The following is a 22,925-nucleotide window of genomic DNA, read 5'->3' as shown; positions in this document are numbered from 1 at the left end:
ATCATATGACATGGGCTCTTGCATTAACATTTTGTTGGATTGGAAACAGAATCAACACATTAGTCATCTTAATTCATTTAAGTTGGCTTTCTTTAGGATTGTGGGATCCAAAAACAACACATTTGTTACTGTTACACACAAAGGGAGAGGCAGGATGTAGTTTATAGTTAACATCCCACTCTGCAATGAAAAGCCAATGCAGTTGTAGTAAGTTGAATGAAATTCTGGGCAAAACAGTGTAATAAGATTTTGATGCAAATGGGATACTTAAAAATTTGTTTTAGATTTGTGTTAATGAGATTCTCCTCATGCAGGCTTTCATAGAAACTAGTAAACTTGTCTAAAATTTAATCTTCTGCGGTCATCATCCACATGGGTTCCGAACTTGGTTGTTTGTAATTTTTAACCTTTTCTTTTCAAAGTCTGTAGGTCAAGGTCACTTTAATGTCCTTCTGAGCTTTGTTCTTGTTTTGCTTCAGGTATTTTAACACTGAATGTGGAAGTGCCTTGTCTATTCCAGTCTGCAGACTGTGGTGCCAGGGTCAGATGTGGCCCTGCCCTGCCCATTTTGGTACAGTGTTACTGGAACATTGGGATGCCCACTCATTTACTATCCTCTACAGATAGCTTTCATGTCGTAACCCTGAGACTCAGTGGTTGTGACCTAGACTGCATGGCCAGCAACTCACTCTCTTCCCTTTACTGGAAAGGTTTGCCGGAGGGGCTGGGGTGGTAGCTCAATGGTAGGGTACTTGCCTAGCACGTGTGAGGCACTGGGTTCGATCCTCGGCGCCACATAAATAAAATAAAACTATGGTGTCCATCTACAACTAAAAAAAAAAAAAAAAAAGTTTGCCGGCCTCAGGTTTTATTCTGCTAGCTGTGGTTCCCATGTAAAGCTCCCTCGGATACATTTTCAGAATTGTTAAGAGCAAAGCCCGTTTCGCCTGGAGTTGGTATGCTGTTTCCGTTTAAGGGGTGGACACTGCAAAGTATTGTTTCCCTTGGTTTTCCAGGAAGCGCAGACCTACGGTCTCACTTGGGTCCCCAGCTTCCTTCAGGCTCCTAGTAGCTTAGCTTTCTTTTTCATAACAAGGTCACATATTTTCTCTTAAAAAAAAAAAAAAGTCATTTTGCTGTATCATTTACGTGCACGTTACCCAACACATTTTAATTGTACACCCGAATGATTTGACATGTGTGTGCACAACTGTAAACCACCATCCCCATCCACATACAGGACATTTGCATCTCTACAAAAATCCCCCTCCTGTCCGTTTGCCTCTGGCAACTTCTCTCCCCCGCCTACCCCTAGTCTCAGGCAACCACTGATGGCTTATTTTTAGATTTGTTGTATGTGGGTGTTTATTGTATGTTGCTTTAATTTTTTTTTTCTTTTTGAAAATAGTTGAGGTACCTGTGATTCATGGCTGAATAACGGGCTAGTAGAGAAGCTAGGATTCATTTATTTTTAATAAATGAATTTATTTTTAATAAATTTATTTATTTTTAATAAATCCTGTACAGATTTTCGGATTTCCACAGGAGAATTGGAGATATTACTTGCACAGAGAGCATGTTAGTGAATGTATTAATAATAAGCCCGAGGTATCGAGAATTGGCTGCTTGCCAAGAACTCTGCATAGTTATCTCGCTTGATTTTCTTAGCAGCTCTTAGGAGTACAGCTTCTTAAGCATCCCTTTTAACAGACGAGGAAACTGAGGGTCCTGGGAGTTGAGCACACAGGCTTGCTGGGGCAGCTGAACAAAGCCCGACAGACGTTGGTTTCAGTGACAGGAATTGGTCTTCTCACGGTTCTGGAGGCCAGTAGTTCAAAGTCAAGGTGCTGGTAGGGTTGGTTCACACTGGCAACCGAGGCTGCTCCACACCTCCCCTTGGCGTTCTGTCCGCGTGCCCTGTCCACAGTTCCCACTTTTATAAGGACGCCACACTACACTACAACCTCACTTGGTCCCTGTCCTAAAAGGCACGTTTTTGGTAATGAGGGTTAGGACATCACCCTGTGAACAGGGGAGGGGCACAGTCCAGCCATAACATTAAATGTCCCTCTGGAGACGGTGGTGGAGGCCCATGGCCACACAGCGAGCCCCTGAGCTGCTCCTCAGAATCGTTCTGTGATTTCAGTGACCAGGTGACTGACATTAGCTTTTCAGTTGTTCGGGACATCAGGACAGTGCTGGGAGGAGGAGGCATGCACATGTTTTCCTGTGAGACTTGGGAACCAAGGTTCAGGGAGAGAATCTCCCCGGTTTGGCCAGGGAGGAGCCCTGAGGGACTTTGGAGTCCAGCCTTTGCCCTTCTTATTGTTCATGTTTGACCTTGACTTTCCTGAGCCTGTTTCCTTGTCTGTACCACTGATAAAGTCACACATGGTGTCAAGGGTTCAGGGGACTGGGCTGTGAAAGTCACATGTAGATGCAGGGCCTGGATGAAGTGAGTTGTTCGGGAAGGTGAGTTCCAGACATTCCCAGACTGGAGGCTCTCAGCCTCCAGGGACTCAGGCCTTGTTAGAACATCAGGCCTGGGCCAGGACCTGAGCGCCTGCCTTTGTAATCAGTTAGGGCGGGTATAGTATTTTAAGAAGCAAGGAGTTAGCTCCTTCATCTTCAGTCTGGTTTCCAGTTTTCTTAAGAGTGAGAGAAAGTCCAAGAAATTGTTGGATTTCAGGTGGAAGCCCCAGTGGTCCCGCTCAGTTGTCCCCTAATTCAGGGGTGGTCTTGCTCCCCTGGTAGCTGAGGCCAGGAAGGAAGTTTAGGGGACTTAGAAAGAAGGCCTGGTCGAGAATTCCAGCCTAGCAGGGCTTCCCTAACCAAGTACTCCAACCACAGGGCTTAAACAAAAGACACTTATTTCTCACAGTCGTGTAAGTCAGAAGTCCAAGATCATGGTGTTGGCAGGGGTGGTGGCGCCTGAGGCTTCTCACTGCAGGCCAGACCCTCCGTAGGGTGCTAGCGCCACCACAGACTCAGAGCTCGCTCTGTCCTTTGTGCCCCCCATCCCCACCACCCTTTTGTGGTTGTTAGGGATCGAACCCAGGACCTTCCAAGTGTCCCCAGCCCGCCCCCTTTCTGAGTTGAGATTAAGCCTAATCCCTAATCATTTCACTTTACCTAGACCGGAATTCCTACTGGGACCTTTTTGGCCCAGAGACAACAACTGGCTGAGTCTCCAGAAGTCAGGAAAATCAGCCCAGCTGGAAAGTGCTCCGTGCATCTCTTAGGTTCAAGCCAAGCAGGTGCCTGATCATAGCTGATGGGTAGATTGCAAGTTTCCTGAGAAGTATAGATTTTTAAATTGGCATGTCTCTCTAGCATCTCGCCAAGGTATTACAAAACGAAAGGTTATCGAGCGCAAAGCTCCTCTACCTCGCCCCCTTGCAGCCAAACCTGATTCGGTTCAAGCAGATCTTCTCTGCTTAAAAAGTGGCGAAGAATTTCCTTCACCAGCCATGTGCCCCACTGTGACCCAGGCTTCATGAGCACCGGATGGGCACGTCAGAAGGTGCTCCAGTTCCAGTGATGGTTCTTGGTGCTTCCTTCTGTGCCCCCTGGTCTGTGACGGAAGTGACGGAGAGTTTAATTTACTTCCTCTTTTGAAAGCTAGAGTTGCCAATACCTTCTGCTTGGGACTGTTGCAGACTGACTATTGCACGAGAACTCACTAGAAGCAGAATCTGACAGCCCTTTTTAAGAAAATGCTTTCGCGTTGAACTGAGATGTTGTCAACGTTTGTGTTTAAAAAACCCAAAAGAACAGCCACAAACTCTGCCAAGATGGTGAAAGTTTACCAAACTTTAAAAAGGAATTATATGAAAGAGATTGCCTAAATCAATGATCTGGATAGATAGGTGATCAGAGATACTACCTGAAAAATGCAAGGCAGCGATGAACCTGTAATTAGGCGTTTTTTTTTTTTTTTTTTTAATTAAACATTATATGTTAGATTTACACTTTGCCTCCTTTTTGTACATTTCGAGCAAATCTTTTATTTTAGTCATTATCACTTCCTAACCAATCATGACACATGCCCTGTTATGGACTTGCTTGGGGAAGTCATTGATTTCAGGCAAGGTCACAGTAGGCCCAGAGAACACAAAGTTAATGGAACTCTGACTGTGCAGCTGGCTTCAGAGACCAAATTTAATTCATATTTTTAAGAAGTTGCATCTTAAAAAGTTCTAAGAGAGAATGAAAAGTCAATTTGGATACTTTAAAAGTGAGCCTCCAAAAAAGTGCTGAATTTTCCAGGCATTGTGTTTTGGGCACCTCCACATGACTTTGGGAGCATAAAGAACTTAATCTTTTCAAGAGGCAAAGTAATATACCACTTTTTTTAAAGGTGAGAGCCAAGGTCGATCTGAATTTTTTTTTTTTAAAAGGGGCTTGAATTAGAAAAGCAGTATTTTGTCCTCGATGACCGTGTGGATGGAGCAACTTTTCATTTCTGAGCACTCTCAATGGAACAGAGAGGATTTCTTCCTCTTTTCATTAAGTATTTTTTTCTTATTTAGATAATTCTAACTACTTCTTAATTGGCAGAGTGGAAAATGTGTTGGGAGACAGGCCGATCACGGCCTCTTGGTCATTAAGAAACTCAAAGGAAGGGGCTGGTTTTAAAGGGTGTGGGCCCAGGACCAGTGTTTCCAGTGTCTCCTCTAAATCATCAGGAACCCCATCCCAAGCAGACGAGAAGGAGCCGCGCAGGCCCCGTCCCCGGCCCTGCGAGGAAACCCTCTCACAGCTGTGAAAACACTGAAACCTTCAGGAACACAGTCGGCCGCTGCAGACTCGGGCGAGAGTCCTCTCCTGCCCCCGGGGCTGTAGATTAATCCATCAAAGTGAGAAAGGACCAACTTCAGGGGAAGTCTTTCCACTGTGAAGCACCCAGGAGGGCTTGGATTCTCTCAATAGATGCGGGTGTGAATATAGGAGTGTGAGAGCCGAGATCACGGGTGTGCATGTGCGTGTGTGTGTGTGTGTGTGTGTGTGTGTGAGAGTGTGAGATTTATTGGTTAAAAGGAGTCGTGCCAGCTGTAAGGTTTCGGAGCCTTATCATTCCTCCTTGTCTTTAATGCCAGCGACAGGAGGAAACTTTCGTTGAGAGTCTTAAAAAGACACATAATCTCTACATCCAAAAAGCTGGATTTAAAAAAAAAAAAAAAAAGTTTCTCCAGGTGTTCTTTTTGTTTTTTTCCTTGTCCTATTTCATTTTTCCCTCCTGGGATCTGGGACAAGTTTATAGCAGCGCCTGTGTACTTTGCTAAAAAGTCCAATACAGAGTTGCTTTCTCTTTATTGGGGGAGTGGGTGATGGGCTTTAAATTTGACTTCAGTAGGGAGCAGCCTTTAAAGTTTGGATCCAAAGACTTGGTGAATCAAAACCTGAGTGGAACTTGTATTCGGGTGGCTCCTTACTGGTTGGAAGTGAGAGGTGGAGTTAGGTCTGAAGTTGTAAATCCTTGACCTTGGGAGGGTGGGGCGTGGAACTGTGATTTCTCTGCATTAGTGTCCCCCTCGCAGCCTTTGCAGGAGAGCGCTGGTGAAGGCCGAGCAATGTTCATCGAGTGCTCTGTGATAAAACGTTGAACAAGAGAAGAACGTTTGGTAACATATCACAGTTTGGGGATAGATTTCCAGAAGCAGGTGTATTGATGCAGTAAAAAAGCAGAAAAGGTCACAGTTCTAGACCTTGACATGGTGACACGGACATCAAATAGGCATTGAAAAGCTGTTGACCTAGAAGCACATGCCATTTGAATGATTTTTCTCCTTTAGAAGGGCAACAGTTTTTGTGCCTACCCAGGGATGCTGAAAATAAACTAAAAAAAGCACACTGCTTAGTGACTGGGTTTAGGTCATACACATGACAAGGATGTAAACATACGGCGTGAGAAACTTGTCTCCATCTCCTAGTGTCCTCCCTCCGGGTGAGAGGCTGGAGGAGAGTCCCGCTGGTTCCTCCCTGCCCGCAGGGCCTCCCTGTGGCCTGTGCCTTTCACCCTGAAGGAATGGAGGCTCTGTCTTCCTCTGCACTCCCCCTGGTCACTTCTGACACCACACGAGTGAGCTCTTCCCTCCGGTCAAGCAATTCTCTGAGTCTCGGGATACCAACCGGTGTCCTGCAGTTCAGCTTCTGTGCTCGCCACCGGGGTTGGCACAGACCCCGTGTGCATAGGCTGCCCCCACTTCAGATGCCATTCCAAGTCCCAGGTTGTCACCCGCACTTCTGACCTACTGGCTACAGATCGGGGTTCCCACCACCTCCCCCTCAGGTCGGGAGTTTGGTAAAATGACTCACAAAACTCGTGCAAGTACGTAAAGGTTCCCCCAAGTGTATTAGAAAGTCCGCCACAAAGGGTGCAGACCGACAGCAGATGAAGAGGCCAGGGCGCCAGGTGTGGTCGCGTGCAGTGTGGGGAAGGGGCGCGGAGCTGCCATGCCCCTCAGGCAAGGCACCCTCCCAGCGAGCGCCCTGCTTGCAAACCTGGAAGCTCCCTGGACACCGTGGTCCATGGTCCCGTGGTGACGTCATTCTGTAGGTGTGATGGGCGGTCAGTGGCCCATGGTATTGTCAGTCTAGCCTCCCCTTCCCAGAGGGGTGGCCAGGGGCAGGTGGGGAGTCAGTTCCGACCCTCTAGTCACGCAGCCGGTCCCTCTAGTAACCAGCACCTGTCCTCTGAGAGCCACGTTGTTAACGTAAATTCGGGTTTCTTTTTGTTAAGTAGAGATGTCCCTCTAGTCCCCGTTATCGGCGTTTCAGGGGCGCTCGGTGCCAGGAAGCTGGACAAAGACCAAGCGTGTCTTCCTTAGTCTATCACCGCGACACAAAGCCCTAGTGACATGGCGGGCTTGGTGGTTTGGAGGCCAGATGGTGGGGTGCACTGCTCTGAACTCGGCCGGCCGCAGGGCCCTGCTCCCTGTGCCCTCTGGTTTTGTTAACCTCTTAACCTCCGGGGTCACTGTTCTCTTGCGTGAAACGTTGACAGTGACACTTGGTATGGTTTCTTTGCAGAACACCTTGGGACGAGTGCGCTTGGTAGAGCACTTGGCTCAGTGCCCAGCGCATCGTAACCCCCAAGTCCTCCTCTTCTCTACGAGTCGGGATGCTCAGCAAACATAGTGCTAGGGTAGGAACTGGCTCCTCCCTTTCTCGCCTCTCTCGCCTTGATGCTGCACAGCAAAATTCACCAAGGCCCACAGATCGTCAACCTGGGGCCATCCAGGTAGTTGATTTCGGCTGCTTACCGGGATGGGTGTGCATGTGCGTACACATGAACTAGCGTATCTGCTGTAACACTCGTAGGACGTCTTTTGCCCTTGACCTCAGGCTCTTCCTGAGGTTGTCAACATCAAGGACAGCTCCGCCATGACTTTACGTGCAGCCTACTCTATGCCTGGGCTTTTTATTTTCTCAGTAATACAGCATAGACGCCAGGGGTGGTGGTGTGCCCCTGTCATCCCAGCTGCTTCAGGAGGATCACCAGTTTGAGGCCAGACTGGGCAACTTCGTGAGATGCTGTCTGAAGAAATAAAAAGGGCTGGGGCTGCGGTTCCGTGAGGAGTGCTTGCCTGGCGTGTGCCAGGCCCTGGGCTTAGTCTCTGGTCCCACGCACAAAAGCTTTACGGCAGCGTGGTGGCGTCTCCTGCATCTCCAGCTCACTTCACCTCATCTGTTTGTAAGTGGGGCACGCTACTTTATTCTCCGCTGTTTAGCCGATTTCACCTCATTGATGGACCCAGGTCTCTGGCAGCTTGTTGGCTATTACAAACAGGGCCGCACGAACTTCCCTCCCACGTTTGTCTACGTGGGCACCTCTGTTTATGGAATAAATTTCTGCTCGTGGAATAACTGGGTTTTGAAAGGACACGTCTATTTAAAATTTGACAGCTCGGTCCAGTCGGCCTTGATGATGTTGGGCCTCCACGTCTGCCCTGCCCCCTGTTAATATGTGTGGTGGCCTGGTTCCCCCACTCCTTCGTCAACACAGCTCCTGCTCCAGCGAGTTGGCTTCGCGACGTCTGTCTTCCCTGGGCCTGACTCGGACGATGTTGATTGTAATCTTTGGACACTTTTCTCGCTGTGATTCTTAACCGGGGCTGTCACTGGCGGGTCAGATGAGGACTTATTCACCAGTGCCTGGCAGCACTGCTGGCCAGTCTGGGGTCCCGTCTTGCCTCTTGAGAGATCTCGTACCATCACTCAGCGTTTATTATACAGCTTTACAAAATATCATAATCTCAGTCTTGTACTACCCAGAGCCCATGGATGCAACCCAGTGTGATTTTTTTTAAAAAGATATTCCGTTTCCCACTTTTGTTTTCTCATCTCTCAAACTGGCGATTTTGTGGGGATAAAGGAATCAGATGTCGTCACATTATAAGGGGGATTTAGGAAGCCCCGTATGGTGCGCGTTGCTGTCTGTATATGATGCATACCTTGAAGAGCAGGGCTGGTTGTGACTTATTTTCCTCTGGGGAGACCTAGGTGTTTTGTAATTTCTTAAGCATCGGCAGCTATGGATTGTGTTTAGCGAGAGTGATGGCCAACTCTTTTAAACTTGGAACTATGTAACTGAAATGGTGTGGAAGGTAAATGTGATCATTCAGGAAATTAACTACAGGAACGGGGAGATGGATTATCTGGTCACTGCAGATGTGGTGGTGTTGACCTCGTAGCTGTGATACCGGTGTGTCTTGGCACTGCATCTGACGTGCCCCTGGAGAGTTGGATTTCAAGATCATGGTCAATGTCAAGTCACTGTAATTTCATTTACATTAATCAGATCAGTTTGGAAAGTATGGTCCTTCTGCGTTTAGGAGGATGTAGGAGAAACTTGCATCCTGACATCTAGTGGGTTTTGTTTTCGTTTTTGTTTTTTGGAGCGCTAGGCTTTGAACCCAGGCCTTGCCAGGCTAGGCAAGCACACGGACACGGAGCTATACCTCCAGCCTAAGCTAGTTGTTTATTAACACAAATACTATTAATTGTTCCCAAATCTAACACGAGCTGAAAGATGGGATCTTCTGCTTGCTCCTTACGTGATGGTAGGTCTCCAGGGAGGGAGAGGACATGGGCTTGGAGATTCAGTAACTTGTTGCCTGGCTCCTGAAGGTTGCTTTAGTGGTATATTCTTGGGTGGGGGATGTTGGGGTGCTGGGTCACCATCTCTGTGGGCTTTTATTGGCATACAGTTACAAGTAGCTTTTGTCTCCAGTGCTTCACAATTATAAATTAATAATAACAACCCATTAGAAATTACGGGTGTTGTAAGCCCCAGCTCCTTTGGGCATCTTAATAAAAATGATAATTAAAACCATAATTTACAGTAAAGGGGACACTGCCCAAGTACATCTACAATGCGGAGAAAATTAAAAAACTCAAACCGGAAGGAACCTTTCTGGCACCAGGGGAAGGAACTGCCTGTTCTTGGCTCCCACTGCTCGGGGGCCTCGTCAGCTGGGCTTGGGACTGGGTTCCCAAACCAGTGTCTACCGTGCCTGAGGAATCTGTGGGCAACTCTGTCCCAGCCACCCGTGCACCTTATTGGGTGTGGTCGCCTGCCCTGTCCACCTTGGCCACCACGCTCAGGCCCGGTCCTCCCTCAGTGCTCCCTGTCTGGGTAGATGAGCACACAAGCTCCCCCGTGGGCACCTGGGAGCCTCCTGGATGCTCCTGGAGCCTTGGCCGAGGGGTCGCCAGGCCTTGTAGGTTTTGTCTCCTAAGTGGTTTTCTAATTGCACCCCTCAGTTCCTCAGCAAAGAGGGCGGCCGGTCCCCCTGTGGCTCAGCCAGCCTGTGAGCTGCATGACCACGGGAGGCGCTGTGAGCAGATAAGGCCATGGCGAGCGTTCCTCCTCCCTGGGCCTGCGGTCTTGGCTGGTTTCATGGCCATGGCGTCCCCTGTTCCTCATTCCCGCGGGACTGCCCAACAGCCCTCTGTCTCGTTTTGCTGAGCCCCCTGCCTTTTGCTTGTCAGTTTCATCGTCTCCTTCAGTCCTCCGTAGTTGTTGGCCCAGGCTTTCTGCTGCCACCTGGCCACGCTGGGAAACGCGGAGGAGCTTGCACCACAGACCCAGATTCCTGCAGATCCCTGAGTTGTCCCTGTGCTTCCTGTCTGTAGTGAGCCGAGGGCCACAGCCGGCTTTCCCCAGACATACTAGAAGGACTTGACGTGGCTTCGATAAAAACCGAAGCAAGTCCGATTTGGAGACCTGAACATGAACGTGGGAACTCAGGCTGTTCTATGGTGAGGCTTGAATCGCCCTCCCTAGCAGGGACCTTACACCAGAGCGTGCATCTGTGCATCAGGTACCTGCAGTGGCCTGGCAGGCACAACCAGCAGCGTGGTAGCACTGACCCACTGCCAGAGAGCCTAAAGCCCACCTCTAGCTGGCAGTGGCCCTGTGGCTCACCTGTCACCAAGTGGGATTGGGGTCCCAGGGTGCTGGCTCTCAGCAAGCTTTTTCAGAGAATTTTTTTTTTTTTTTAATACTTTTTAGTTGTTGATGGACCTTTATTTGTTTATTTGTATGTGGTGCTGAGAATCAAACCCAGGGCCTCACACATGCTAGGCAAGCGCTCTACCACTGAGCCACAACCCCAGCCCCTCAGAGAAGTTTGACCTCTGGCAACTAATCCAGTTAGGAAGGAGGAGAGGAAAGAAGAAAGGATAGAGGAAAGAGGACAGAAGGGAGAGAAAGAAAGAAGGAGCAGGGAGGGAGGAGGGACAGAAATGAAGAGTGGGTCAGCAGAACAACTCCCGGGACTTGATCTGTCCCATAACCACCGGTTAATAACCTCTGTTCCAGAGAACGGAACTAGTGGATGATAAGCAGGTGCTCATTTGGGGGGTGTGTTTTCCATTTTATGGTGCTCGAATGCTCAGCTTGTATCTGAACCCTAAAACCCAAGAGTGAGATGGTAGTAAACCTCTGTGGCCACTCGGTGCCTCTGATGGGATCAGATGCAGCATGTGCCACAAAACGGAGGCTACCTATTGTCTCAAAGTGCTCCCTTTGTTTTCTTCCTATTATTAGCTTTCAATATTCTTCTGAACACACTCTTGCCATCTCCATGCCGTTAAGCTGGTTCAATTTAAACATTGTCATAAAGTTAATTTTTTATAAGATGAATCAGGTTATTAAATTTAGTAAACCATTGCCTTCATTATTTTGCACAAACTTTGGCACTGTGCAGAATTGGCTTAGCACTACTACATTTAGCTAATTAAACTGGCCATCAGCTGCAGTGTTAGGAGAGTGAGGGCTGCTGCCCTCATGGGCTTTGTCCAGGACTTAGCAGTAGGTAGCATCATTACACTTACTTATTTATTTATTTATTTTTTATAAAACTCCACACTCCAGAGATATGGTTCGCTAGAAAAGTGTTATTGTCCTTCCCAAGAAACCATCATCTTTTGAAATATCCATTCTTTGTTTTTCCTCCAAAGGCAATCGTAAAGGAAAGAAACCAGGAGCGGCTCTTGTAGCCACGAGTGATGTTCTGCTTAGATAAAGGGAGATGTGAGACTGGAGAATGACCTTGCAGGGCTCAGAGACGATGGCCCGGCCGGAGCACAGCTGGGGACGGTCTCAGGGAGAGCGTGCAGGGTTGTGCCGGTGACCTGTCGCTGCCACCATGTCGGATGTGCTGGTTTGGGGAATAGAAAGGCTTGTGCCATAGTCTCTCTTGTCAAGTAAGACAGCACAACTTACAGGTTTGTCAGGGAAAATCAAATTTGATGGACAAAGGGCATGCTTTCTTCCCACAAATTTCTAGGTAGCATTATTCAAAACTGCACTGAGCAGTGTCTCTGTGGATTTTGATATTTATTTGTTGTTTTAAAGGAAGTTAGAGGGCCATCAGGGTGGCTGTTTGAAACAGCGTGGGTTGTTCTAGAGTAATTCAGATTTGTGGCATATTAGTAGTGTGCAGGAAACGTTCATTCTTCTGTGCTCTTTAGGAATCCCACTGGGTGCTATTCCCAGGGATAGAGACCAGAGGCTTCTGCCCAAGTCCTTTGTTGCAAACCTGGGGAGTTGGCTCCTTCTCCTGGCGACCCTGGCAGACAGCGATACTCTGGTTTTCCACACAGAGCGTAATCTTGGAGACCATCGTCTGTGGTCATTCGGCTTGGGCTTGGCTGATTCGAAGGCTTTGCATGTTGGACTCTCTCTGTGAGGTTCTCCTCCACGGCTTCCAGAACGTGGCATTTCCAGTTCGGAGCAGGGGCTCCGCGTTCAGGTCTGGAATCAGATCATATCTTCCCCTCGCCCCTCTCTCTCATCCCTCTCAGTGTTCTTAGACGATTTTGAAATGCAGGTTCAATTTTATATAGAATTTTTCTAGTGGCAGTTGTTCAGTAGTGTTTTTCTAGGAATTTGTCTTTTTTGCTTACCTTGTGAATTTATTGGCGCATGAAGTTGTTTGGCATGTCTTCTTAAGATTGTTTTTAGGCTGCGTGCGATCTGTAGTTTAAAAAAAAGTTTTTAAAATAATTTTTTAAACTTACAATCTTGGACATGTGAAAAACTGTACATGTTAATATATACAACTTGAGTCTGGAGTAGCTTTATGATATATATCCACTTTTTTTCTTTTCTTTTTTTTGTTTTTGGTGGTGGTGCTGGGGTTTGAACCCAGGTCTTGTACATGCTAGGCAAGTGCTCTATCACTGAGCCATATCCTCAGACCCTTGAGTAGCCATATAGCCGTAAACATATCCATCACCTCCAAAAATTTCCTCCTGCAGCAAATATTTATGAAAAGGTAATCTTGTACCCTTAGCCTTCTGCTTTCTCCTCCCTACTGCTCCCAACCCTTGGCAGCTACTTTTCTAGATTCTGTGAGTTTGGCTATTTTAGTTTCCTCATAGAAATGATTTTATGTAGAATTTTGGGTGTTCCTTATATATGTGGTGTTTCACAGTGGTAACCCTTTATCAGGTAAATAGTTCGCAAACATTCTGTTCTGCAGGTTTCCTCCTCTTTATTTCATATAGTGTGTATGAAGGACTTTTAACATAAGATCTACCCTCTTTGCAAGTATGCAGTACAGTATTGCTACGTACAGGCACTATGCCCTATGATAGGTCTCTAGGAGTTTTTCAGCTTGCATGCCTGAAATCTGAAGCCTTTGCCGTGGTTTGGATAAGGGTTGTCTCCCTAGAGCTCCTGTGTCAATGCATGGATGTCCAGGGTGAATTATTAGATTATGAGACCCATGTCTTTATCAGTCCATCCTAGTTTTAATGGACAAGCTGGTTGGCAACTGTAGGCAGGTAGAGTGTGACTGGAGGAGTTGGGTCACTGGGGACTTGCCCTTGGGAGTTATATCTTGCCCCTGCATCTTCCTTCTCCCTCTCCTTGCTGGCTTCCATGACCTGAGATGGTTTCTTCTGCTCTGATGTTCTGCCTCACCTCGGGAGGAGAGCCATGGTGTCAACCAGCCAGCCAGGGACCGAGCCTGTGCAACTGTGAGCCAAAATAAACTTTTCCTCGTCTGAGTTCTTCCGGTTTGGTGTTTTAGGCACAGTGATGGAAAGCTGACCCACACACGCTTTGACTCCTACTTTCTTGTTTTCTCTCCCGCCTACCCTTAGCCCTTGGACTCTTGCCACCATTCGACTCTTGCCTCTGGGTTTGACTGTGTCAGACTGCTCATAGAAGTGGTGTCATGCAGTATTTGTCCTTCTGTGCCTCTTATTTTACTTGACATGTGACCATCCATGTTGTCACAAGTGGCAGGATTTCCTTCTTATCTAAGGCAGAATAATATTCCATCCCACAACCCATCTTTCTCCGTTCATCCATCAGTGGACATGCAGCTTACTTCCATGTCTTTACTATGGTGGCTGATTCTGCAGTGAACATGGGGTGCAGATTTCCCATCCAGACTGGATTTATTCCTTCAGATGTATACCCAGAAGAGGGGTTGCTGGGCCACATGGCAGTGCTAGTTTTTATTTTGTTAGGAACCTCCACACTGTTTCCCATGGTGACTGCATCGATTTACATTTCCATCACAGAATATAAATTTCAAAGGTTTCCTTTGCTCTACATCCTCACTGACACTTGTTCTCATTAGCGGTTTTAATTTTCAAAATATTTATTTATTTATTGCAGTGCTGGGGATTGAACCCAGGGCCTCGTGCCTGCGAGGCAAGTGTTCTACCCTCTGAGCTATGTGTGCAGCCCTTGTTTGCTTATTTTTAAGTAATACCATCCTAATACATGTGATGCATCCCTGTGCTTGTGATTTGCGTTTCCCTGATGATTAGTGATATTGAGAATGCTTTTAGATACTTGTTGACTGCGAGCGTGTCATCTTTGGAGAAGGACCTGTTAAGTTCCTTTACTTATTTTTTAAAATTGGGTCTTATTTTTTCTATTGGATTTTAGATGCTCCTTGTATGTGTAGCATTTGGGATATGATCAGGCACATGGCCTACAGGTTGCCTTTTCATTGTGTTGGTTGTTTCCTTTCATGTTCAGGAGCCTTTTCTTTGATGTGATCCCACTTGTCTCTTTCCTGTTTATTGCCTGTGTTTGGTACAATGTGATGATGTGCTTTTACTTTTCCCTGACATTGGTCATCTCTGTGCTCACTCTCCCATTTGCTCTCAGTCTTCCTAGTTCTCTATCATTTTTTTCCCAAGGAACTAACATTTAGCTGTTTTCTCTGCATTTCTGTATTTTATATTTGTTTGATACATTTTTATTTTTTTTATTTTTTATTCCTTCTGCTTGTTTTAGGTTTAATGTATTATGTTTTTCTTCTTCTCTTTCTGTGCTAGGCAAGCACTATACCACTGAACTGCACCCCAACCCCTCTTCTTGGATTAGTGTAACTAAGCCAGACTTTTTTTGGCTCATATTACGTGATGTATCTTTCCCTTCCTTTTATGTTAGACTTTTTTATCCTTTTATTTAAAGCTACAAAACATACATTCTTTTTTAAGGAGCATATTTTATGTATGTTTTATGCAGTTTGTCAATCTTTGTCCTTTAAGTGCAGTCTTTAGTCCATTTATGTTTAATGCAATTACAGATATATTTAGGTTTAAATATACAACCTTATTGTTGGTTTTCTATTTAACTTTTTTTTACTTTCTTTTTATTGTTTTACTTTTCTTCTTTATTAGTTTATTAAATGGGTAGGTATTTAACCTGAGTATTTGGCTTGTTGAAATATAAATTGGTACTATATTGCTTTCTGTACAAGGCAAGGGCCTTAAGATACTTTAATCCATGAATTTAATGTAATATAATGTAATATAAATATCATGTTTTTTTCTGTTTGTGGCTCAATATACTTTTTGAGGCTCAATATACTTTTTGAATTTACTGCTTCATGTCTGTCATTAGTTTCAGAAAATTATTGGCCAGTGTTTTCAAATATTGCTCATATCTTAAGCTATCTTCTTCCTCTTTTGGACTCAACTTAGATGTTTGCATAGGGCATAAGACAGCATACTTAAGCATCTCTTATGTTCCTTGGTGTATTAATCATCTTTTAAATTTCTTTTTAGACTTTCTTTGGGTATTTTCTTCTGAACTATTTTCTAGGACCTTAAGTCTTCTCTTAACTGTGTCTTCTCTTCTGTTAAACCTGTACTTTGAGTTCTTAATTATGCTGTTGTATTTGAGCTGCACAGTATCTACTTATTTTTCATTGTTTTCAGTTCCCCAGCAAAATTTTCCATTTTTTCATTCCTTTAATGTATTAATTACTGTGATTTTTAGTCACCATTTCTCATGACATCATTATATAGACCTCCTGTGTCTGTTTCTATTTTTTCCTCCTCTTGCTTTTGTTGAAGGCTTGTGTTTTTATGTGCCTAGCTATTTTTGCTGGCATGTCAGAGATTTTACACGAGAATCTGCTGTGATTGCAGTGATAATGTGTGCCTCAGGCTAATGGCATCTTCCTCTTGTTTTGGCAGTTAGGGACAGATCCCATCAGAAACTGAAATGGCAGGAAGAAGATCAGCTCTGTTCGGACTGTCCTTGCTTCTAATGTGAGGCCAGTTGCCGTTTGGGATCTCAGCCAAAATGTAGTGCATTTGCCAGAGACCCCTTTCTTGGTGGACCCTGAACTTAAACTTGTGTCTTCCTCTCTGTGAAACCCCCAGAGGCTCAGCCCATTTCCTCAGGCTCTCCACCTTGAATCAGTGGAACTGGAATAGTCCTTGAGGGGAAAAACCCTGCTCTATTCCGGCCCGTTGACTTTTCCAAATCTTGGCCCCCAAAACTCTCAGTATTCCCTGATGCTTTCAAACAGGCGTGTGTGTGTGTGTGTCGGGTGCACATGCATGCGTATATGCGAACACGGTCTAGTGTTCCTAGTTGGTGGTAGGAGAGGAGCTGGGAAACCTTGACTACCATCTTTGGAAGCGGAGGTGCTGGAAACACTTAACTGGGTCAGAGGCCTGCACCTGGTCATGCTTCCTAGTTCAAGGGCAGGCTGTGCCTTAAACTCTTCTGTGGCTCAGCCTTCACCTTGGAAATTTCTGTGTCCTTCAGGCAAATTTTCTCAGCCTCACCCTGTTGACGCTCTGGCCCAGGTGATTCTTTCTGGTGGGGACTGTCCTGCACATTGTGAGCTGTTTTGTAGTTTTCCTGGCCTCCACTCACTGGGTACCTGCAGCACCACGCCCAAGTTTGCCCATGAAGATGTCCCCAGACGCCCCTTTGGCTGCCTCCCTGGGGGCAGTGTTGCCTCTTGTCGAGAACCAAGGAGTCATGCAGGTGGCGTTGGGCACAGACTGTTCAGCGAGGCGGGTGGGTTGCTGTTGCGTTTTCTAATGTCGGCTTTCCTTTCAACCGCAGGGTTTGAAACTGCCAAGTCTTTTGCCCTCCACGGTGCCCACGTGATCCTGGCCTGTAGGAATATGGCGAGAGCCAGCGAGGCAGTGTCGCGCATCTTGGAAGAATGGGTAAGCGCCTGACTGTTTTTGTGGTAATCGCCCAATGCGCACGCCGGCTGCACACGTGGAGGCTCTAGTGCAGGGGTTGAGGTTATTGCTCTTGGACTAATGTCTTTATTTTTAAAGTCTCTCCACATTGTTTACTTTCTGAATGAAGGGATGAGCAAGCCCGTGACTATGCATTGTTTACGGGTCATTGTCAGTGTCTTCTGCTTTGTTAGTCAGAGGCTTGTGGATGTTTACTCACTTAACTCATTTGCTAAGGAAAATAAAACATGGTTAATGCCTGTGGCTGCAAGTAGAGGTTGTTTGTTATGTGTTTTAGGATTAGGAAGGAGTTGGTTTTCAGCCTGTCCCTGGCTTTTTGACTTTTCTCTTTAGAGAATAGATGTTGATGTGGAGCCCTCTACGTATTAACCCTTTCTGAGGCCTTGAAATCACCTCGGGACTAAGGAGATGGCCTCAAACAAAACAAACCCCTGGTCTCCTGGGCCTACCGTCTAGGTAGGAGCAGCGTAACCAAGTTTGAAGTCTGCCCTTATCGCAGGCTGGTGTAAGGACAGGGAAGCAGCGAGGGATGGCTGCTGACAGCCTCGCACTGAGGCCCTGGTGTGACCTGCCTGAAGTAAGGAGCAGGCCTGCGCGTGTCGGGGAGAGGCTCCCTCAGCAGTAACAGCGCGGGCAAGGGCACAGAGGTAGGGCCAGGCCTGGAGAACTCCAGGGTCCCCAGGGAGCTAGTGTGTCCCAGCCCAATGCAAGGGGACCAGGCAGAGAGGAGAAGTGGTGGTGGGCGTGGTCTTGCTGGGTGGAAGGGGCCGCTGGGAGTAGAACCTGGGAGCACCGGAGCTCCCGCTGTCTAGAGGGACATGTGCTGATGGATTTTTTAGCATGATCACTGGGCTCCCGTTTGATTGTTCATCCCCTTGCCTTCCACTCTGTGTGTGTGTGTGTGTGTGTGTGTGTGTGTGTGTGTGTGTCGCTCTGATAGCTCTTGGGTCTGTTGTTAAGCTTGAGCAAACATTTCAACAGACTGAGGAAGAAAGATGACTCTGACCAAAGATTGACAGATGCGTGTGAGTGTTAAATAGTGGTGAGTGGCGTGCGAAGTGGTCAGTGCCCAGGAACTGGGAGACGTCGATACCCAGGAAGAGATGAGTAAATGGGCCGAGATCCAGGAAAGCCCAGGGAGAGGACGAGAAGGCCATCGGGGGAGGAAAGGGCCATGCAGTGGCCCTGGGGGAGGAGCAGGAGAGGCCGGCCCAGCGTGACCTGCAGCAGAGTGAAGGGCGCTGGGCCATCGTTGCTGAGGCTGGCTGTCCAAACACCAGCAAGTGTTTCTTGCCAGCTGGAGAAATGGACTGTGGTTCACTTAAGGAAATTTCTAGTGTCCTGGCCAGAGAAGTCATGAAAGTAAAGGAAGATTCGTTCTATGTTTTCATTGTATTTCCTGTGAAATGTTTCAAATTCAGTTGATTTCTAATGAATTCTTGATTTGAGCTCACTAGATGTATTAATTTGGGACCAATTTATTATTAGTAGTATTATCTTGTTTATGACTCTACGGTTAAGAGGATCGTCAGAGATGTTTATAGAAGAGAACAGGGGCGGTGCACGTGTGTGATCTGAAGGTAAAAGAAGGTAAAAGAAATAGAGAACAAAAGCCCTTCCTGGTCCTTCTCTTGGACTGCAAGCATCCTTAACCATTTTGTGAGTATTTTCCAGAAGAAGATTGTGTACACCAGCAAACACACCACACGCTGTTCTGTGTGTGTTCCCTAATTGTGCAGGAGGTGCTTTCTGATCAGCACCTACGAATTCACTTCACTACTTCTGCTGGCGCTTGTCATTCAGCCATGTACTCATGCTAGTAGGAGTTGAACCCGTCTCCCTTTTGGTGACTGTGCACGCTGTAGCATGGCATGGCCTTTCCAGAGGGTGCTATTTCACAGTCCGATCTATCTTTCCTGCTTCCACTTTTGCTGCAGTTTCATCTGAAGATGGGTCTTCAAGATGCTGAGCCCACCCACTGGGCAGAATCTGACCAGTGGCTTTCCCGTGTCACTGGGCACATGCAGTTAGCAGTTCCCTGTTTTTTGCTCCAACTTGGTTCCTGCTGACAGCACAGGATGCTGCCTCTGTTGTCCAGCACCAGGGAGTGTTGAGCTTGCAAAATTTTTCCCACTTGAGTGTTGGATTTTAGAGATACTGTAGTGACATGTGCTTCAGTGACGTTAACGTTGAAACCGGTCTTGGTCTTGATGCTGAAACACAGTTGTTTTTGAGTTTAGGCCATTAACGTTCAGGGTTGTTATTGAGATATGATTTGTATTCCCAGTCATTTGACTTATTTTTGGTTTTTATGTTGGCTTGGTTTCTCCTTTGAGTGGTTTTTCTCTAAGGTAGTTCCTCCCTTTGCTGACCTACATTCTTGTTTTTCATTTCCTCCTCATGGAATATTTTGTTGAGAACATTTTGTAGCGCAGGCTTTCTATTTGTAAATTCTTTTAACTTTTGTTTATCATGGAAGGATTTTATTTCATCTTCAAATCTGAAGGTAAGTTTTGCTGGGTATAGGATTCTTGTTTGGCAACCATGTTTTTTCAGAGCTCGAAATACGTTGTTCCAGGCCCTTCTAGCTTTTAGAGTCTGGGTTGAGAAGTCTGCTGCTATCCGTATTGGTTTCCCCCTATATGTAATCTGATGCTTTTCTCTTGCGGCCTTCAAAATCCTATCTTTATTTTGAATGTTAGGCATTTTCATTATAATGTGCCTTGTTGTGGACCTGTTGTGATTTTGTGCATTTGGTGTTCTGTAAGCCTCTTGTATTTGATTTTCCATTTCATTCTTCAGGTTTGGGAAATTTTCTGATATTATTTCATTGAATAGGTTGTTCATTCCTTTGGTTTGTATCTCTGTGCCTTCCTCAATCCCAATAATTCTTAAATTTGGCCTTTTCATGATGTCCCATAGTTCTTGCAGATTCTGTTCATGATTTCTTACCATCTTCTCTGTTTGGGCAACTTTATTTTCAAGATTAAATATTTTGTCTTCATTGTCTGAGGTTCTGTCTTCTAAGTGGTCTAGTCTTTTGGTGATGCTTTCCCACAGTTGTTTTTGAATTGTTAAATTTATCCTCTTCTTAGAACACAATATGTATGAGAACAGATTGATCTGCACCTGTCCTATAGTTATAGTTTGATGCACAGAGGCAGAAATTCCCGAATCCGCCCTCACTAAGTACGAGACCTTGGCCAAGGCTCCTCGTCTCTGGGGCGCCTCAGTTTCCTCACCCTAATGAGGCAGGTTGAGTGGGATGAGCTCAGAGAGCCACAGTTGCATCTCTTCTGCATTTTAGGCCCAAACTGGGTTCCTGTGAGGCAGCTGCAGATGGTAGAATTTATTGTCGTGTGGTTTCACTCTGCTGTGTAGTACCGTGAAGTGGACCAGCAGCCTCAGGAAGATAATTATCCAAAGCGTCCATCGTCAGGGATGAGGGAAAGGAAACAGGAGCAAAACCCGAGCTAAAGCATGATGTGTCAGACCCTTGAGTCGCCTTCTGCAGGGTTCAGCCAGAGATGCTCAGTCCTGTGCTCCCCTTTCGCCTGTGACGCTGATGCGCTGTGCCCCTCACCGCACACACTGTGACGGCCGAGGCTCAGGTTTTCCACCCACAACCCTTATTCCTGGTCCATTCCTGCTTTGCTCCGCAGCACAGAGCATGTGTAATGCCCCGGATGCTGTGCATGGTCCCATGCCTCCCCTGCCCACACCCTGGGATTGGATTCGCCAGTCTGGTTTTCTTCCTTACCGCTCTCTCTGGCCCATTGTTAAATGCCTCCCCTGGTGTTTCTCAAGGTCAGTTTGATCCACCCCAGCTTCTCAAGCCTCGAGCCAGCTTCACTGTGTACTGCTTCATATGGGATGGATCCTATCCATGTCAGGCAGGGAAGGTAGTGCAACATATTCTCGCCTCACAGGAGATTCTCATAATGAGCCAGTTTCTCGTTGTAGCCAAAGCTCATTCAGAAGTCTTTGGGCCTTGGGCTCTACCCTGACTCACGTGCCAAGGCTCCCTGGGTGTCCTCAGCTCCAGTCCTGGAGATAAAACTCAGTTCTCTGAACCCAGCTGCTCTTCACTGGCTGGGCTTGCTCGTCCAGCTTCCTCTGTATATTCCAGGATCACCATGTTCCAGAAGGCTCCTGTCTGCTCTTTAGCCAGGAGAATGCTTTGTTCACACTGTGATGGGGCAGGTAACAACTGCACTTCAAATCCCTGCCTGGGCTGTGCCCTGGGCCAGGCCCTTGTGTCACTTATTCAGGAGGATACACACGCCTCTTGTCTCCTTTCACAGTATTGGACAGAGAGGGGACTCACCAGAGCACATAGCTTATGCTCGCAGAGCTGGGTTCCCAGGTCTCTCCATTTAGCATCATGCAGGTTGCAAGACTGTCTACTGAACCCCATGGCCTGACTCTCTACCCCATCCAGCATCACAAGGTCTCATTACTGTTCAGGTTTTGCTTTCAGAGTCAGTCGGTGCTGGTTGAGTGATTCATATTGGGATTGGTCACGTTTCTTAGAGGAAGCAACCCTGATGCACCCTAGTGTCCTTACATCCAACATGCCCTTTCAGAGCTCTCAAACCTCAAAGTACGTGGAGCTACTTTGTAAAGCATAGCTTGTGTGAAAACACATTCCGTGTAGAAATAAGAACCTACATGCTGGGCATGGAGCTGTGTGCGAGTTTGGGGCCAGCCTCGGCAATGTAGTGAGATCCTGTCTCCAAAAATTCAAGGGCTGGGGATGTAGTTTAGGTGGAACGGTCCTAGGTTCCATTCTCAGTACCAAAAAGAAAGAAAGTCAGGACAAGCAAGAAGCCTTGTGCAATTATTTGTTCTCATAATTGTTTTGTTCAAGGGCAAGTGCCTTCCTGCTGAGATGTGTTGGAGGCTCCAAGGTTAGAAGTAAGAGAAGACATGAAAAGGCAGTAGGATCACATGGACAGGAGGAGTAAACCACCTCCTAAGAGGCCAACCCATTTGGCATGACTGAAGAGGAGGGGAGCCTGTCAGCCCCTACTCACGATTAAATGACGTTTTGTGCCTGTGTTGTGGCTCAGGGTCTGACAGATGTGCCCCCCACCACGTACTACCTGGACTGCAGGCTGGTGTCCTTACCTTTAGGATGAGTGCCTCTTTTCTTGGGCTTGCTGGAAGCCCCTGTGACTGAGTAGGAAGCTTGTCTTTCCCTGATTCCGTGGGGTGGTGGGTTCTCTTATTTAGCAGTGGGCCTGCATGCAGGAGTCCCGGTTGGTTCTCTAAACTTGGGACCCCTGCAGGTGTGTTTGAGTCCTGCAGTGCTGTGGTTTATGCTTTCACATGGTATTTATTGGAATGGGGTTTTGTTGCTATGTTTTGGAGGTCTGGCACATCCCACTCCTTGTTCTGAGATCCGAGGACATCCAAGGGGCATTGCATGTGAAGAGTAATAGTTGGTTAGGTATTAGAGTATCCTTTTTTTAAAAAATACTTTTTAGATGGTGATGGACTTTTATTTTATTCATTTATTTTTATGTGGTGCTGAGGATCAAACCCAGTGCCTCACACATGCTAGGCAAGCGCTTTACCACTGAGTCACAACCCCAGCCCTCAGAGTGTACTTAATGAAGATCAGCAAGTTCTCAAAAGGCCAAAGTGGGGTCCTGTTACAGTTTCACATTTTACTTTATACATTTTGGATCCTTGAGACAAAACTTGTGATGTAAAACTTCTGGTCCTGTAGAGGAGACGGTTGAGAGGAGCTGAAGTTGGTGGGCCTGAGGTCACCTGCTGACCTTCGAGTTGTTTGCGGGAAGAAAAGGCGCGTAACTGGGCCATGCCTGGGCTGGGAGGATCCAAACAGGGGACGGGATTGTTAGAAGCAGCCAGCCTACCCACCTGTGACAGGCCCGCCCGCACCATGCAAAGAGTGGAACAGG

At 46.8% G+C, this 22,925-nt stretch overlaps 1 protein-coding gene across 3 annotated transcripts in view; it reads left to right on the top strand.

Moving 5' to 3' along the window:
- The window catches only part of Wwox (WW domain containing oxidoreductase), an 889,380-nt gene that overhangs the window by 34,984 nt on the left and 831,471 nt on the right, over positions 1 to 22,925 (top strand). For all 3 annotated transcript variants that reach the window (XM_047527374.1, XM_047527375.1, XM_047527376.1), the window contains exon 5: positions 16,850 to 16,956. In XM_047527374.1, the coding sequence (XP_047383330.1) occupies positions 16,850 to 16,956 (107 nt within the window). The remainder of the gene's footprint in view (positions 1 to 16,849; positions 16,957 to 22,925) is intronic.

Source organism: Sciurus carolinensis, chromosome 16 (assembly GCF_902686445.1).
Source record: "Sciurus carolinensis chromosome 16, mSciCar1.2, whole genome shotgun sequence".
Classification (NCBI taxonomy): domain Eukaryota; kingdom Metazoa; phylum Chordata; class Mammalia; order Rodentia; family Sciuridae; genus Sciurus; species Sciurus carolinensis.
Note: the sequence above shows the minus strand (reverse complement) of the source record. Positions and strands in the feature narration are given on the sequence as shown.